Raw genomic sequence first — 17,184 nt, forward strand, 5'->3', positions numbered from 1 at the left:
GCAACAGAAACTCTCATTCACTACTGGAGGGAATGCATAATGGTAAAGCCATTTTGGAGGATGGTTTGGCACTTTTGTCCAAAACTAATTATACTCTTATCATACAATCAGTTTAGAGCTCCTTGGTATTTACCCAAAGTAAGTGAAAGTTTATGTCCACACAAAAACTTGCAGGTATATAGCTGACAATAATTGGATTTCGTTTACCAATGTCACTATAAAAATAATTAAAATAAATAAAAAGAAAAACCTACAGAAAGATATTTATAGCAGCTTTATTCTTAACTGCCAAAACTAGGAAGCAACCAAGAAGCACCCATCCATAGGTGAAAGGATAAACTGTGGCACATCCAGACAATGGAATAAAATTAGCATTAAATGAAATGAGTTCTTAAGACATGAAAACACATGTAGGAAATCTGAATGTATGTTACTTAGTGAAACAAGCCAATCTGAGTAGTGTACATAAAATATATGATTTCAAGTTTATGACATTGTGGAAGCAGCCAAACTTTCGAGACAGTAAAACAATCGGTGTTTGCCAGTGTTTGGGTAGGAGAGGGCTAAATGGGTAGAGCACATTGGGTTAATGACAGACCACATATTTGAATATTGGTGGTCCCCAAAGATTATAATGGAGCTAAAAACGTCTTATTGGTGAGGGACATTGCAGCTATCACTGTTATACTGCAATGCATAACTCATGTGTTATTTGTAATGCTAGTGTAAACAAACCTACTGTGCTGCCAGTCACGTAAAAGTACAGCACAATTATATGTAGTCCATGACACTTGACACTGATAGTAAATGACTGTTGCTGGTTTTTGTATTTACTATACTATGGTTTTTGGTTTTTGGTTTTTAAGTTAAACATTTAGCCAGGGGAGGAAGGGAGCAATTGGGGGAATCATTTTATGAACAATATCGATGTCTAACCAATGTACTGTATACTTGAAACTAATTTAAATTTATTTTTTTAAAGTTAGACATTTATACCATCCATGAAGTGATCCATTCTATTTCTTTAAAAAATGCCGATGGGATTTTGATAGAGAATGCATTAAATCTGTATAATGCTTTAGGTAATAAGATCATTTTAACCATGTTGAGTCTTCGAATGCAATAACATGGAATATTTTTCCATTTCTTTGTATATTCTTCGATTTCTCTTAATAGGGTCTTATAGTTTCCTTATACAGGTACTTCACACGTTTCATTAGATTTATTCCTAGTATTTTATTCTTTTGTTGTAATTGCAAAAGGCATTATTTTTTCCGACACTTCGTTGTTAGAGTATAGGAATGCTATGGATTTTTGAACATTGCTTTTGTATCCAGACACATCACTGTATTTGCTCGTTTCTAGTAATGTTCTTGTGGAGTCTTTAGGGTTTACTATATAGAGAATTATGTGATCCGCAAATAGTAACATTTTGACTTCTTCGTTTCTTATTTGGATGCCTTTGATATCGTCCTCTTGCCTGACTGCACTCGCTAGGTCTTCCAATCTTATACTGAATAACACTGGTGATAGTGGACAGCCTAGCCTTGTTCCTGATCTTGGAATATTTTTACTTTTTCATCATTAAGTCAAATGTTGGCTAAGTGTTTGTCATATATGGCCTTTATTATGTTAAGGTACTTTCCTTCTATACCGATTTTGTTAAGTGTTTTGATAATAAATGGATGCTGTACCTTCTCAAAGCTTTGTCTGCATCTACTGATATAATCATGTGATTCTTATTTTTTAATTTGTTTATGTGGTGTATCACATTAATCGATCTGCTTATGTTGAACCATCCCTGTGCTCCTGGGGTGAAGCCCACCTGATTGTGGTGTATAATCTCCTAAATATGTTGCTAAATTCAGTTTGCTAGTTTTTTATTTAGGATTTTTGCATCTATGTTCATAAGATATTGGTCTGTAGTTTTCTTGTTTAGTGTTATCCTTACCAGGTTTTGAAGGTATCAGGATAATACTGGCCTCATAAAATGAGCTGGGAAGTATTGTCACCTCTTCAACTTTTTGGAAGAGTTTGAGAATCGGTATTAAATCTTCTTTGAATGTTAGGTAGAATTCACTGGTGAAGCCATCTGGTCCTGAACTTTTACTTTTTGGTAGGTTTCTGATGATCGTTTCAATTTCCATACTACTGATCGGTCTATTTAGATTTTCCAGTTCTTCTTGATTCAGTCTCAGAAGGTTGCATCTTTCTAAGTACTCGTCCATTTCTTCTGTTATTAAATTTGGTGTTATATGGTTTTTCATAGTATTCTTGTATGATCCTTTATATTTCTGCAGTGTTTGTCATTTCTCCTCTTTCATCCCTGATTTTGTTTATTTGTGTCCTTTCTCTTTTTTCTTTAGTGAGTCTAGCCAGGGGTTTGTCAATTTTATTAACCTTCTCAAGAACCAGCTCTTTGTTGCATTTTCCTATTTTTGTTATTGTTGTTTTCAATTTCATTTAATCCTGCTCTAATTTTTATTATTTCTTTCCTTCTGCTAACTTTAGGTTTCATTTGTTCTTTTTCTAATTTTTTAAGAAGTGTTAGGTTGTTTATTTGGGCTCATTCTTGTTTTTGGAGATAGGCTTGTAATGATATGAACCGCTTTTGCTGTGTTCCAAAAGTTTTGATATGTTGGACTATCATTACCATTCGTTTCTATGTATTTCTTGATCTTTTTATTTCATCTCTGACCCAGTCATTCTTCAATAGCATGTTGTTTATTCTCCATGTATTTGTGGTTCTTCCCGCTTTCTTTTTACAGTTGACCTCAAGCTTCAAAGCGTTATGATCAGAGAATATGGTTGGTATGATTTCAACCGTCTTATATTTGTTGAGGCTTTCTCTATGTCCCAGTATGTAGTCAATCCTTGAGAATGTTCCATGTGCACTAGAGAAGAATGTATAAGCAGCTGTTTGGGGATGAAAAACTCTAAATATCAATTACGTCCAGTGGCTCTAATGTGTAATTTAAGGATGTTATTTCCTTCTTTTCTTTTTGGATGGTCTGTGCATATCAGACAGTGGGGTGTTTAGGTCCCCTACGATGAAACTGTTTTGGTCTGTTTCTCCTTTTAGTTGTTATTGCTTTATATATTTGGGGGCTCCCTGATTAGGAGCATAGATATTAATAAATGCGATGTCTTCTTGGTGCACGATTCCCTTTATCATTATTAAGTATCCTTCATCTTTCTTTACCTATTTTATTTTGAAGTCTATTTCGTCTGATATTAGTACCGCTACTCCCACTTTTCTCTGAATGTCATTTGCTTGAAAAATCATTTTCCACTCTTTCACTCTGAGTCTCTGTCTCTGGAACTGAGATGTGTCTCCTGGAGGCAGCACATGGTTAGGTTTTGTTTTGTGATCCAATCTGCAACTCTGTGCCTTTTTATTGGTGAGTTCAGTCCATTTACATTTAGGGTGATTATTCAAATACGAGGTTTTCCTATAGCCGATTTATCTTTTGCTTTCTGGTAGCTCAATGTTTCCATTGCTTCCTTGTCCTTGTGTGCTGTTGTTGTTGTTGTCGTTGTTGTGTGTTGTTGTTGTTGGGTTTTGTGGGTTTTCTCTCTAGTCCTTGTTTTGTTATATACTTCAGTTCTGAATCTTTTGCGTGTGGTTACCATTAAAAATATGTAGAGGATCGTTTATATTTTCTTCTGTGTGTGCCTTATCTTCATTCCTCTTTGTGAATTTGGATCTTTGAATCCTCCCGTTTTCAGTCATTGTTGTCTCGATTTGTCCCTATGTATGCTGAACTTTCATTATTCTCTTGCTATAGCAAATCTCTTTTTATTGTTTTATTTTATAATGCCCTATTCTTAGTAAGGTTTGCACTCCTCTGCTTCTATCTGCCTGCTAGTTGCCTCACTCCCAGTTGTTTGTTTGTTTCTGGTCATTTTAAGTGAGCTGACCCCTTTCAGTATTTCCTGTAATGCAGGCCTCATAGTGGAGAATTCCCTCAGTTTCTCTATGTCTGGAAAGGTATTTATTTCTCCTTCATATCTAAAGGAGAGCTTTGCTGGATACTTTATTCTTGGCTGGTAGTTCCTTCCATTTAATAGTTTGAGTATTTGATTCCACTCCTTTCTAGCTTGTAAGGTTTGTGCTGAGAAGTCCAACGATAATCTATTAGGTTTCCTTCTTTTCCCTGGCTATCCTGAGAATTCTTTGTCATTGATTTTCATTAATACAATGTGTCTTGGTGAAGGCCTTTTTGGGTTGAGGTAATTGGGTGTTCTGTTGACTCTTGAATTCGAAGCTCCAGCTCATTCCTTAGATTTGAGAAATTCTTGTCAACTATTTGTCTGAAAATGCTTTCTAGTCCCTAATCCTTTTCCTCCCCTTCGATTATGCCCATTATTCTCATCTTTCCTCTCCTGATGGAATCAGCTATTTCTTGAATTTCTTTCATTATTTTTCATTCTTCGGTTTCTCTCTTCTGATTTATTTCTAGATTTGTCTTCAATATCACTGATCTTTTCCTCCAATTGTTCAACTCTATTTCCCAAGCTTGCTATTATCTCTTGCAGTGTGCTCATCTCCAGAAGTTCTATTTGGTTCTTTTTGAGGATTTCAATCTCCTTGCAAAAGAACTCATTCTGCTCATCTAGTTGTTTTTCAATTCTTAAAATTGTTGATATAAATTGTTTCGGATCTCATTGAGTTTTTTTCAGAAGCACCATCCTGAATTCTGTCATTTAAGCCACATATTTCTATATCTTTAAGCTTATTTTCTGGAGATTTTGTTTCTGAGCTGCTTTGTCACCTTGGTTGCTCATGGTGTTTAATGGACTATTTCTCCACCTAACCATTAATAGAAGTGTATTCTGATTTTTTTTTCCCCAGAAAGATTTATAACATAAAGGTCTTTAGCTCATTGTAAAAAAAGGTGTTTTTCTTTTGGTTTCCAGTAGGTGGCATTTAAGCCTCTTGTATCCCTGCTTTATATAAAGTTTTAATAATGCTTTTTTCTTATGGATGTTTAGTCACGCTTGCTACCCTCAGTCTCTGTTCCTGTCAGTGTCAGCAACAATTTTGGCAGCGTTTGCTCAGATTCCCCTGGGGTTCTACAGTGTTTGGTCTCAGAGGACATGGGGGGAAGGGCCCTCTTGATTGGGGGGTGGGAGCTGCAGCTCAGCCTCCTGTTTTGCACCACAGCTGGTAATAATCAACTGTTGTTTCTCTGTCGTCCCCACTTCTCTGTTCTCTGTCCTGATCCCTAGGCACTGCTGCTGAGCGGAGTTCACAGCTCTCCCAGGCAGGGTTGTTCAGGGAACCCGCCGCACCTTCTCCCCTCCCCTTCCTCCTGCAGGGAGCTCCGGCTGTGAGGCAGCGTCTTTGATTCTCCCAGTCCACCGCCCGACACCCAGGAGGTTCTGACCTGTATGCACAGATACCACACTCAGACATGCTGGTGTGCAGTTTCGATGTTTTTTATTTTAGGTGTTCAGCTTGTTGTTGTTTCAAGGGGAGAGATCTGGGGACTTTTCTTACTCTGCCATGTTTCTTACGTCACTCCTTAATAATCCTTTAATTCCATTTCAAAGTAAAAACCTCAATCTCCTACTCTTTTTAGACAATAAGCTTTGGTTACTGTACATTGACTCTACACGCTCTCCTCTTGTCCTAGCGAAGCCAGTCTTGTCTCAGTGGCAGCTGGCAAGCAATGAAGGGTACTTCCACTCGTGTCAACAGGAATACTGGCCAGGCTGGGTCACAAATGCCACATCCCCGGACTCTGAGATCTCAATTCTCTTTATCTTCATTCTCCTGCCTGCACAGCAGTGGCCTTGATGACAAGAACAACCCGGGGAGGTGATGGGAATCCAAAACCTGTAGATTCTTATCTGACGATGATCTGTTCCCCAAGATACATGGGTCTGAATGTTGAGGTGTTTTTGTGCACCCTGATGCTGCACAGCCAGTGGAATATTTGTGTATGCGCTTTTAGAGGCAGCATATCCCATGGTGGTGGCTGGGGCTCCTCCAGCCCCTATTTATCCAGTCTTATGGATTACCAGTTATGGTTCCCCCGTACTGTTACAAGTGATTTCTGTACATCTGGGCACATGGCTCCTTCACAGGACCTGGGGGAGATATTCGACTCGACTGTACCTGGCATTATCTAAACCGTGGACAAGCACTGGAGGTTGTCACAGCTGCTCCCTCTGTGCCCACAAAAAATCCTGGCATCCAGACCACAAAGTCCGGGGGGCTGTTAGTTGGCTATAACTGTCGTAACAAAGTACCGCCAACAGAATGGCTTAGACAACAGAGGTTCATTTTCCCACAAATGTGGAGTCTAGAAATCTGAGAATAAGTTGTCAGCAGGGTGGATTTCCTCCGAGGCCTCTCCTTGGCTTGCAGTGGTGGTTTCCCTTCTGTGCATATCTGTGTTCTCACTTCTAAGGACACCATCCATATTGCTTACGAATCTACCCTAATGACTTCACTTTAACTTAATATCTCTTTAAAGCTGTTATGTCCAACTAAAGTCACATTTTGAGGTATTGGGGGTTAGAACTTTGACATATAAATTTTGGGGTACACACTTAGCCCATAACAAAGGCTTTGGGTCATAATGCAAATTAAGATAGAAAAGTGGAGAGCTTTTATTCATTCATTCATTCGCAATTACATTGTCCTCTCTAAAACATGAAGTTTGGTTACTAATGAAATCTGTTCTTCCTTTCATGCCGGCAGAGCTCAATTCTGCTTTCAAACTGCCCCTCAAAATGAAAAGAACACCCAACATTAAAGGTAATTAAACAAAAAGGTCTTTATTAGTGCAAAAACCAGAAAAACGTGTAGCACAATTCCTGGGTTGGTGATTTGGAAGCTGCAAAGATTTATCACAAGCCTCACATAAGACTAACAATGTTCCCAAGAAACAGTCTTGCTTCACAAGACACCACCCAGAACTCAGACCAGGTCCTCTGGGCTACACTAGGTCATATCGAAGCCCAGTAAGAGAGTATGGAATGAGGCTCCCTTGGGTGTCCCAATCACCAGTAACTTCCATCAGCAATGAGAGAGCACAGAGGTCAGATTCCCTAAGCATGTGGGGTGGTGACTGATGTACACTGTGGGGACCTGCGAGGCAGCAGAGCAGAGGCAAAATTACTTCTGCCACAGAAACTGGCAATGACTTAAGTCTATCAGGACTCTGGGAAGATCAGAAAACACAGTGCAGCGCCTGAATGTTTTCCAAGTAGCTGGAACACATGGATAATCACCCCACTGTGGACATTCAGACAAGCCAGGTTATGGCTGCCTTGCAAAGGTTCTCCTCCAGCGTAATCATACTAAGCAAAAAAATATCACAGAGTCCCCTATTTGAAAGCCTTTCTGCAGTGTGAACCGAAAGTGTGGAATGACGACAGATGATTGACTAAAGGAACTATGACAGTCGCTACACTCATAAAGGCCTTGTTCCAGTGTGAACTCTGATTTTTATGAGACTGTATCTTTGGTTAAAGAATTATCCATATTCTGCATATTGTTGTAGCTTGGGCCGCTATAAAATAATATAAACTTGGGGGCCTATAAACAACAGAAATGTATTTCTCCCACTTCTCAAGGCTAGACGTCTGACATCATGGTCCCCGTATGGTCAGGTCGTGTCTAGTGAGAACCTGCTTTCTGATTCACAGTGACATCTTCTCTCAAAGGGCCTTAAACAGCAGAAAAGAGCAAGCTCTCGCCTGACTCTTGCAAGGAAACGAATCCCATTCATGAGGGTTCTACCTTCATGACCCATTTACGTTCCAGTTACCTCCCAAAGACCTCAACTCGTAATCGCATTGGGGGACGGGGTTCTAACGTATGAATTTGGGGGAACATAACATTCAGTTCATAATATCACTCATAAGACCATCACCTAGTGTGTACCTTCTGGTGTTGAATGAGACTAGAGCTTTGGCTAAAAGATTTCCCACATTCACAGCACTCATAAGGTCTTTCTCCAGTGTGAACTCGCCAATGTTTATTGAGGTTGGACTTGTTACTAAATAACTTCCCACATTCGCTGCACTCATAAGGCCTTACTCCAGTGTGAACTCTCTGATGTTGAATGAGGCTAGAATTTCGGTAAAAAAGTATTTCCCACATTCACACTCATAAGGCCTTTCTCCACTGTGAACTACCTGGTGTTTAATGAGGCTGGAGCTATGGCTAAAGGACCTGCCACATGCACAGCACTCATATGGCCTTTCTCCAGTGTGAATTCTCCCATGGTTATTGAGGTGGGATCTTTGGCTAAAAGATTTCCCACACTGACTGCACTCATAAGGCCTTTCTCCAGTGTGAACTCTTTGGTGTTCTAAGAGAATCGACCTGTAGTTAAAGAATTTCCCACATTCCTTGCACTTATAAGGCCTTTCTGCAGTGTGGACTCTCTGGTGTTTCATGAGGTTAGAGCTATGAGTAAAAGTTTTCCCACATTCCCTACACTCATAAGGCCTTTCTCCAGTGTGAACTCTCTGATGGTTACTGAGGGTACAGCTTTTGCTAAAGGACTTCCCACATTCACTGCACTCATGAGGCCTTTCTTCCGAGTGAACTCTCCAATGTCTGTTGAGGCTGTAACTTTGGCTAAAGGATTTCCCACATTCACTGCATACGTAACATCTTTCTCTACTGAGGACTCTCTTGTGATGAACAAGTGTGTGTTTGTGCCTGAGAACTTTCGTGCATTCTTGAGGGCTGCGATGAGTTTTCTGCCTGGGAAAGGCTGCCAGACACTTGGTTCCAGCGTTTGGATTTTCTTCAGTGTTAGTGGCTTGTACCTGGAGAGGTCCTGAAGTGGCCGGGAAGTGCTTCCCAACCTCCCAGCAGGTATAGGGCTTCCCAGAAACAGGAGCTCTGCAGTCGCTGATCCCGAGAGGCTTCTCTCCAATGTTCTGTATCTGGTGCTGAGGGAGGTCTGCCCCGAAATGTAACTGCTTCCCACGAAGGACAAGCCTGCACAGCTTCCGTCCAGGATGTGTTCCCTGATGCTCAGCCAAGTACAAAATGTCTTTCAACATGGGGGTACACCTCCCACACGGGTGGGCCATCTGGGAAGACAGACCTGCTTCAGAAATCCTGACCTGTGACATTCTTCCTACAGAAATGCTCTGCTCAGGTGCCTCGTCCTCTGCCCCACACCACCAACCTGAAAGAAAAGAAATATGGTAAAGTGCACGCTGTCTGAGGTAGGAGGGGGCGGCCTGCACGCCACTCTGTGTTTGACACGACCAGGAATAAGTCTGAGGATCGTTTACAGAAGTGAGGAGCTGGGTTCAGGTTGAGGATTCCTTAGTAGCACTCTTGGCAGTACTGGGCTATGAGGTGACAGAATGTGGGAAGCCTCGTGAAGCGAAGGTGACACCACGCAGTGCAGCACAGGGAGGAGAGGCAGGTTCACAACTCACTTCTCTGTAAACAAATTTTAGCCAGACTTGTCTGCTGGGAGTTGACACCGTAACACTGGGTAAAAAAGTACTAGGCTAGAAAGAGCACAAAATGCGGGCAGAATTCAGAAGGGGAGCGCAGGGGCTCCTTCTCGTTCCTGTGAGAACGTTCGGCAGGATCCTGTCTGCAGCGGACCCACCAGTGCTGTGCAGAAGGGTGTATCCGGGCTCAGGAACAGCCGACGGCACCAGAGCAGCTGGCGCTCGAGGACTGTCTACGCGCGCACATCGTGACGGCAGCAGAGGTCAGCGCTGGAGAGCACCGCTGGCCACGAATGAACCGTGCGACGCGGAGGCCAGAGATGTGAGAATCAGCCCGCGGGCCGGACGTTAAGAGGAGAGGTGACATGCAGAACTGTCAGTTGGCGAAGTGTCACGAATGGACATGGAAAGGCAGAAATGGAATGCAGCCTTTGGCTTTGGAACCAAAACCAGAGTCAAACAGAATAGGTTTCTGGTACAGTTGTAACGCCACCCTGACATCACACGCTCCGCCCCCAGGGTGCTACTCCTCAGGACCAGGCTCCCTCTGAGCCCATCTTGCTGTGGGTGAACTCACAGCCATTCTGTGGACCACTGAGGGCTCCCCACCCCACCCCCAAGACGAGCGATGACATGGCCCCCGCGTGATGCACGTGCTAAGGGACAGGCAGGAGGTGTGCAGCCAGGAACAACTCAGCACATGACAGACCGAGCAAGAAAACTAACCACTACAGAGCCACTGAGGAGGGTCTACGAGAACATCCCATTGTCCACCTGTGCAGTGACAACGTAACGGAAATGAAGTGACAACGTAACAGGAATGGGCGACAACTCTTGGCACAGGCAGGCACGCGGCAAGAAGTAAACCTTGGGCAGGGAGTGGCTTTGGATCTGCACAAATCTGCCTGGCTAAGGGGACAGCAGGCAAGGTGGGATCCACAGCGGTGACCGCAAGACAACTGACGCTGGGATCTTTCGCGGGAGGCTTGGGGTAGCGGGTGTTGGGCACGTTCAAGAGAGAGCCGTGCACACACCTCAACCCAGCCAACCACGCACTTACCCGGGGCCCTGGAGGAGCATGCGGTGCCGGGGTCCCATGTGAGAAGGACAGACTTGTCTCTGGGGTAAAGGGAAGGGCAAAGACCAGCTCAGGGCACAGAGGAAGGTGTGAGGATCTTACCCAGGGAGGTCATAAGTGCCAAGTTCTCCAGCATCACATCCTGGTGCAGGCGCCTCTGAGCCTCATCAAGGAGATCCCATTCCTCCCAGGAGAAGTACACGGCCACGTCCTCAAAGGTCACACTGCCCTGGCATGATGGGGACAGATGAAACCACAAACGGCTCTTTCCTAAGGACCTACAATTCCTCCTCCCATCTAATGGCCCATGCCCATTCTCCCCAGCTCCCCATCTCAGAGGAAAACGCGGGCCCTCGTGCCAATGACAGACACTGCGCTCTCCTCATGAAGAACACACAGATTTCTGGGCTCTGGGCCCGGCACAGAAGATTCTTCCAGCTCCCAGCGGACTATTCCTCCAGTACAGCCGAGATCACGAAAGTGCCAATAGGAGGGACCTGGCGGTGTCAGGCACACTCCCGCTCCAAGTGCACACAATACTTAAGAGGACACGCCCAGTGCAGCCACATGCCCAAGGCCACCGACACTTCACTGCCCCACTCCATAGCCTCTCCCTGCCCCCCACTTTATATGCAATAGAATGACCTCCTCCCCCAGGCAACTGCTGAGGGTGAGATCCTATCGCAGAGTTATGTAGACAGCCAAACATACGACACTGGACACTGGACCGATGACACTAACAGCAGTTTAATCAATCACATATATTCAGAGCCGTGGGGTGGGGGTAACACGTGGGGGCTGTACGACGGAAAGCAGTGAACAGCCAGGGGCTGTGGAAGTGCGCTTCGCAGTGTCGAGAGGGCGAAGCGCCCCTAGGTCCCAGCAGGAGGATGGAACTGGTTGATCTGAGTAAGTCCATGGGCTGGTAGAGGACTAAAACCTAATTAAAAAAAAAAAAGGGGGCGAAAGAGGAAATGGGTCTGGTATCCTTGGTAAAAAGAGATCGCTTGATAGTCAAACTTATCCGAAGGCGCACAGTGCGGGAAGGAACTTGCATTCAGGCCAGTTCAGGCCCTCCGGGTTTCAGCGGATGTAAAGGCAGCACCTAACAGTGGGACTGACGCGAGGCCTCACACTACAGCCTGGCAGAAAACAGCCAGAGTGTGCTGGGCGAGTTCAACCGCGATCTCATATTACCACAGATTCCGCACTGCACCCGCTAGGGCCGCAGCTCCAGCCATTTCCACAGAAGTCTCCCTGTCTGACGCGGTCCCTTGCCTCGGGCTTGGCCAGCCAGAATCACGGTGCTCTCAGACGCCCACGCCTCTCCGCCACTTCTGTGCTGCACCTGCCAGCCCTCAGCAGTCCGGACTTCCTGTTTGCCTAAACTCATTCAAAGCTCGGCCCTACTGCTCACCCACCTCACGCCCAGTGACTCTCACAGATGACGGTACGTGCCCTTGACCTGATCCTCCAGGATGGATGAAACACCCCGGGCCCCATCAAAACTGTCACAAAATTCTGGTGGGCGCATAGCACGGAGAATAAGCACCAGCTCTGGCCTAGGCGTCATCTTGCTTCAATTATTCCTAGGCCTCTGCTTCCACCTCATATCCATTCTTCGCTTGGAAGCCCTGGTCACCTGCTAGACTATCCTGTCCTCCACGTGTCTTCCCTTCATGGCCACTTAATTGCCTCACCTGTGTTTGTGAAGCCCCAAATCATCGCCCAAGATTTCTGGCAGACCCCACCCTCCCCTACCTGGCTCCCTAATAGTTTTGCCACCATAATCTGCAGATTACCATTCCTAAGTGTGACCACAGCTCGCTCACCTGGGTCCACAACAGAACATTTTAGATGTTTCCATGGAGAACCCTTCCCAGATTTGCAGACCTGTGTCCAGCTTCCCAATTCATGCCTCCACTCAGTGGTCTGAGAAACACCTCCGACTCTTAACATGGCCAAAATAAAGCTCTTGGCAGCCTCAGTGAACACATCTCCTACTATAATCTTCCTCAGCTCGGATGATGGCACCTATTCCTACAGATGCCGGACACAGGGATCATCCCCGAATCCTGTATTTCATTCTTTCCCTGTCCACATTAGAAAATCTAGTTGCTCCTTTTTAAAACAAGCATCCAGGATCCAACCATTTTTCCGAAGCCACCATTCCGGTCCATTATGCCTCACCTGGAGTTACTAGTAGCCCGCAGCCCGATCTTACATTCTCCTGCCGCACCGCACAGTCTGCAGCCTCCCTACAGCCATATGGAGGCTGGTAAGACCTTTTAACATCGCCTCCCTCCTCTGAGCTAAACCTCCAGTTACCTCCAGAATAGGCACCCAAGTTCTCAGGCACCCTCGCTGTTGGTTCCCACGTGAAAAAACGAGACCTGAGGCTTCTTGAACACGTCCAGCTCAGTTACCTTTGAGCATCTGCACACCTTGATATCAGTTCCTGGTATGACCCGCCATGCTTTTTGCACTGGTTGCAAAGGGAACACCTCTAAATAAAGCCTGATGTGGACTCACAACTCTAGGCTTGGGCTTTCTCCAAGGTCTCCAAATCCAAGGTCAGGAGGAACGGCCCTTCCGACTCCAAGGTGGATATATAAATGTTAAAGCACTATGTTGCACACATCTGAAACTAATATAATATTTATGTCAACTATAATCTAAAATAAAATTTAAAAATAGACTCCCAGGAACAAACAATCCAGAGAAAATGTGGGTGAAGATCAAGGCCACTGAGGTTCTGGGCCACCCTTCACTTCCCCGTGGGGTTCCATAAGCACTTCTGCAGGCAAGGGAGCCTGTGTGAAGAAAGAGGCCTTAAAGAAATCAGTCCATGGTAGTGTGTGAAGGGCTCATGCCTCCTTGTGACCTTTCCTGGCCCTGGAGCCTGGTGACCTCACGCTGGCTGTCTAACCTGTGCGCCTCAGCGTTCAGTGTCCAATGACCAGCCGTGTGATCTTAAACAATGATTCGACCAACAACCCAGCGACTCAATGAACCCATTACACCCCTTTCGTTTGTTCTTCCTTTGAAGGGCCTTTGAGAAGTTTTTAGGACACAAATGCAGATCGTGTCCCTTTGTTTAAAACTCTCCGGGGTTTCTAGAGTTATCACAGCAAGGGACAGCCCCAGCCTGCTATTCCACGTGCCACTCCGCCTCACGCTCTCTGTTCCCCGCACATGTAAGACGGACCCCAAGTTCCCGGAGCCTCCGGGCTCGGACACTCCCACGTCTTCACGCGGCCGTCCCTTCTGCCTGTGACACTCTCCCGCAGCCCGTCACCCCGGATGTCGCCCGCCAGAGCCACACCGGCCCGGACGCCGGGATCCGGGCTGCAGGACGGGAGCGGCGCCCGCACGCGGGGCTTCAGGGTTCAGGGAGAGGAGGGCGACGAGGCCGGGGACCGCGCACTCACCTCTGCTGGGCCCCCTGGCGCGGCCGCCGCCATCGGGGTCTGGGGGCGGGGCGGGAGCGGAGGGGGCGCCGGACACTGAGGTCCCTGTTTCCCCCCTGGACACCAGGGCGGCGTCGCCGAGTCTCAGATCCGCGTCTGTGCGGCGGGGTCCATGACTTCTTTGCGACTTCTCAGCCCCGTCACCTTGATCCTGAGCCGACACTCAGGAGCCAGAAGAGACTCAAAAGACCAAAAACGGCCGCCATGATGAGGGCGCAGGAAGCCCCGCCCTTGCGCGACGAGCACGACGGGAACCCCTCACTCTGCCCCGTCATTGGCCGCCCGCCACGCCTCTCTGCGCAAGCTCTTCCGGGTAATGTAGTTCCCGACGCTCTGCAGGCCGCTGGGTGGAGGTTCTCCATCCTGACCAAACTTGGTACTAATCGTTTTCTAACAAGTTCCCATATATTTGCCTTTCCACAATTTGCCGCCCTTGGAAACTCAAGGTACTTTTGCATTGTCTTGTTACTTTTCTAAAGTGTATGATTTTTTATTGAAGATGTTCTATAAAACTGAATTCAAAGCCACTTGACCTGGCTGAGTCTCTTCCATGTATAGGAGATACACGTTAACGTGTTAAACAGAACGTGAAGTTCTGTTTTTACCATTTTTATTATTTTTTTTTAATTTGCGGAATCATTTTTCACCAGAATTTGGCACATTTCCAGATGTGGTTTTTCGAGTCCTTGATACTGTTCAACTGATCACCTTTCTCCATAATCCTATATACTAGATATTGATGAGATGGGTGATTGAGAATTCGTCCCAGCGGGCGGTGTGTGAAGGTGCCTGTTTGGTAAATAAAATCTCAGAATCGAGACACACTGTCCTCCAAAGTAGTAGTGACGGAAACACTTTTATTGAACAAGCATGAAACCAGAATTTGATGCATATCACAGGCAACGTGTTAAGAAATTGCAAAGGCAGGAAGAAACTCCTCTTTGTAGGATTAACTCAGAACACAGCCCCTCCACATTCTCGGAAGCCAGCAGCTACAGAATGCAGCACACAAAGACTGTCTCCTCTCAAGGATGTCTTCTGCTGCCCCCACGGACATCATCAGCTCTTGTAACTAAGCAGGACATCTTGCTCCCATCTGTCTGAGACGGTGGCTGCTTCCCCTGAGATAACCCCTCCCTCTGCTTGTGGGCAGAAAAATCTCTTTGCTTTCGGTCAGCAGCAACTTTTTTCTTGCAGCTCCGACCAGCCGCTGCTGAAGCTTCCTCGCCTCATGAGTAATAAACGGCATTTCTCAACTCTATGGTTCTCCTGCTGGTTTTTCTGGAATATCCCAACCCAGGTGTAAGTTCCAGGCCTGGGTCTCCTGAGTTACACTCTTACATAGCTAAACAGATATAACCCATTATATACGTGTTTTGGAAATAGACAATAACTAGTCGCCCAGCTCTGGTACCTGCACCATGCTCAACCACTGGCTGAGGGCAGCCTACTGAGATTATAGTTTCTGGAAGGCTACAGTGGATCCCCAAAACAACATTGCTGGGGCTGTCGGCCAGGTTCATTTATCACAGCGAGATCCATCATAAGGCAGAACCCAGCAGCACACTCCCAAGGCTGCCCAGGACTTAAACTATATGGGTGAGAATGGAATAATATGGTTTGGGCAGAAAAAAGGGGCAGCAGAATAATCTTTTGACAGGTTTACCTCTTAGTTTCTCAAACTTCCATCTCAATCCTTATCTTAAGAACATCAAAAGTTACTCTGGTCTAGAAGAAAGGAAATTGGCCCCGAAAAAAAAAAAAAGTCAAGTAAAAGAATTTGACAGCGCCATTTGTCACACGTGGTTCTTCCTAAATCTATCTGGTAATTGGGCTATCTGTGGTAGCTGATTGCCTTTATCCAGAGGAAAAACAAATTTCTCATCTTTATGAAGGGAGGTAGTTTTGTAAATTTGAGCAGGGCGTCCACCGGGCTGAGGCTCCTACCTTCCCACGGGGACTGAGAGACAGCTGGCTAAGCGGTAAAATGGAAAAAGCAGATAACATGCAGGAACAGATGGAGAATATAAGCAGAGAGATGGAAATTACACAGAAAGAATGAAAAAGAAATGCTAGAGGTTAAAAACTCTCGTCTACGTAAGCTACCAGGAAAAAATATTTTCTTCTACGTTCTCTCATTACAATCTGAATTCTTGCATCTTTCTAAATGGCATAACTTCACCAAATGGCTGAGCTGGGGAAGATTTAGTCTACATTGCTCTGGGTCTCCTCATCTAGTTCTGCATCCTCTCCAAGGGAAACAGCCCAGGATTCCAAGTCCCTGTCCCCAAGACTCTTTCATCCCACCCCTATAGAGCTGACCTTATCCCTGACTACTCATCCCCACCCCTTTAGATCAAATGCCAATCAAAGATTGACAGGGACTGCCAATCCCTAAAAACGTTCCCTTTCCCCCTGAGGAACTAGGTCAGCCACTCCCTCACCAGGCAAGACCAGGTCTGGCCTCTCCAGTGAAGCTTAGTCTGTCACACTTGACGGTATGACAGCATCTCACACTTGTCAAACTATGTCTCCAGGGTGTATGTGAGGTGCCATGTACTGTGCCATGTCAATATCACACATCATACAAGGTCCCCAGACGTGTGCATGTCACATCCAGTACCTGAAATGTTTTGTTTTCAGGCTGTCAGTGTGGTAGCAAAACATAGTTCACGCTATTTGTTTCCAGGTGTCACATACAAATTATTTTTATTCAACAAATATGAATTTTTTAATTTTATTTATTATTATTTTTTTTAGGCAAGACCTTATAGATTGCAAGGACCTTGTCAGCTTAAAATCCCTTATAATTTTTTTTTAATTTATTTTTTACGCCTACAGCACCTGGTCTTCGTAGGTGGTCTCCCATCCAAGTACTAACCAGGCCCGACCCTGCTTAGCTTCCGAGATTAGACGGGATCTGGCTTGTTCGAGGTAGCATGGCCATAGACTATGAATTTTTTAAAAATAATTTAACTCTACCTGTTGAAAACTGAGAAAAGGGATTTCTTTCCCCTCCTGATTCTCAGAGCATTTACCTTAGAAAACTTGTAAGAACACTCTCATCCCTTTAAAGTGTATGCCTTTGAAGACCAGATGGGCTTTTTGTCATCTGGCTTTTCTTCTCCAGCTTTAGGACCCAGAAATGTCTTTCTCAAGAACCTGGAAGCCATCTCTTCAGAATGCAAATAT

General features: G+C 45.3%; 1 protein-coding gene and 1 pseudogene across 1 annotated transcript; both read right to left on the reverse strand.

Annotated features, from left to right (window-relative positions):
• Positions 1 to 6,763: 6,763 nt before the first annotated feature.
• Positions 6,764 to 14,226, reverse strand: LOC120607126 (zinc finger protein 501-like). Its single transcript, XM_039868721.1, is given in 4 exon segments — positions 6,764 to 8,107; positions 8,110 to 9,164; positions 10,625 to 10,751; positions 13,954 to 14,226. Coding segments are annotated over 4 exon segments (1,437 nt in total). The 5' UTR covers positions 13,987 to 14,226; the 3' UTR covers positions 6,764 to 7,885.
• Positions 14,227 to 16,824: 2,598 nt separating this feature from the next.
• On the reverse strand, positions 16,825 to 16,943 carry LOC120607167 (uncharacterized; annotated as a pseudogene).
• Positions 16,944 to 17,184: the final 241 nt, after the last annotated feature.

The sequence above is a fragment of the Pteropus medius genome, unplaced genomic scaffold (assembly GCF_902729225.1).
Source record: "Pteropus medius unplaced genomic scaffold, Ma_sr-lr_union100, whole genome shotgun sequence".
Lineage (NCBI taxonomy): Eukaryota > Metazoa > Chordata > Mammalia > Chiroptera > Pteropodidae > Pteropus > Pteropus medius.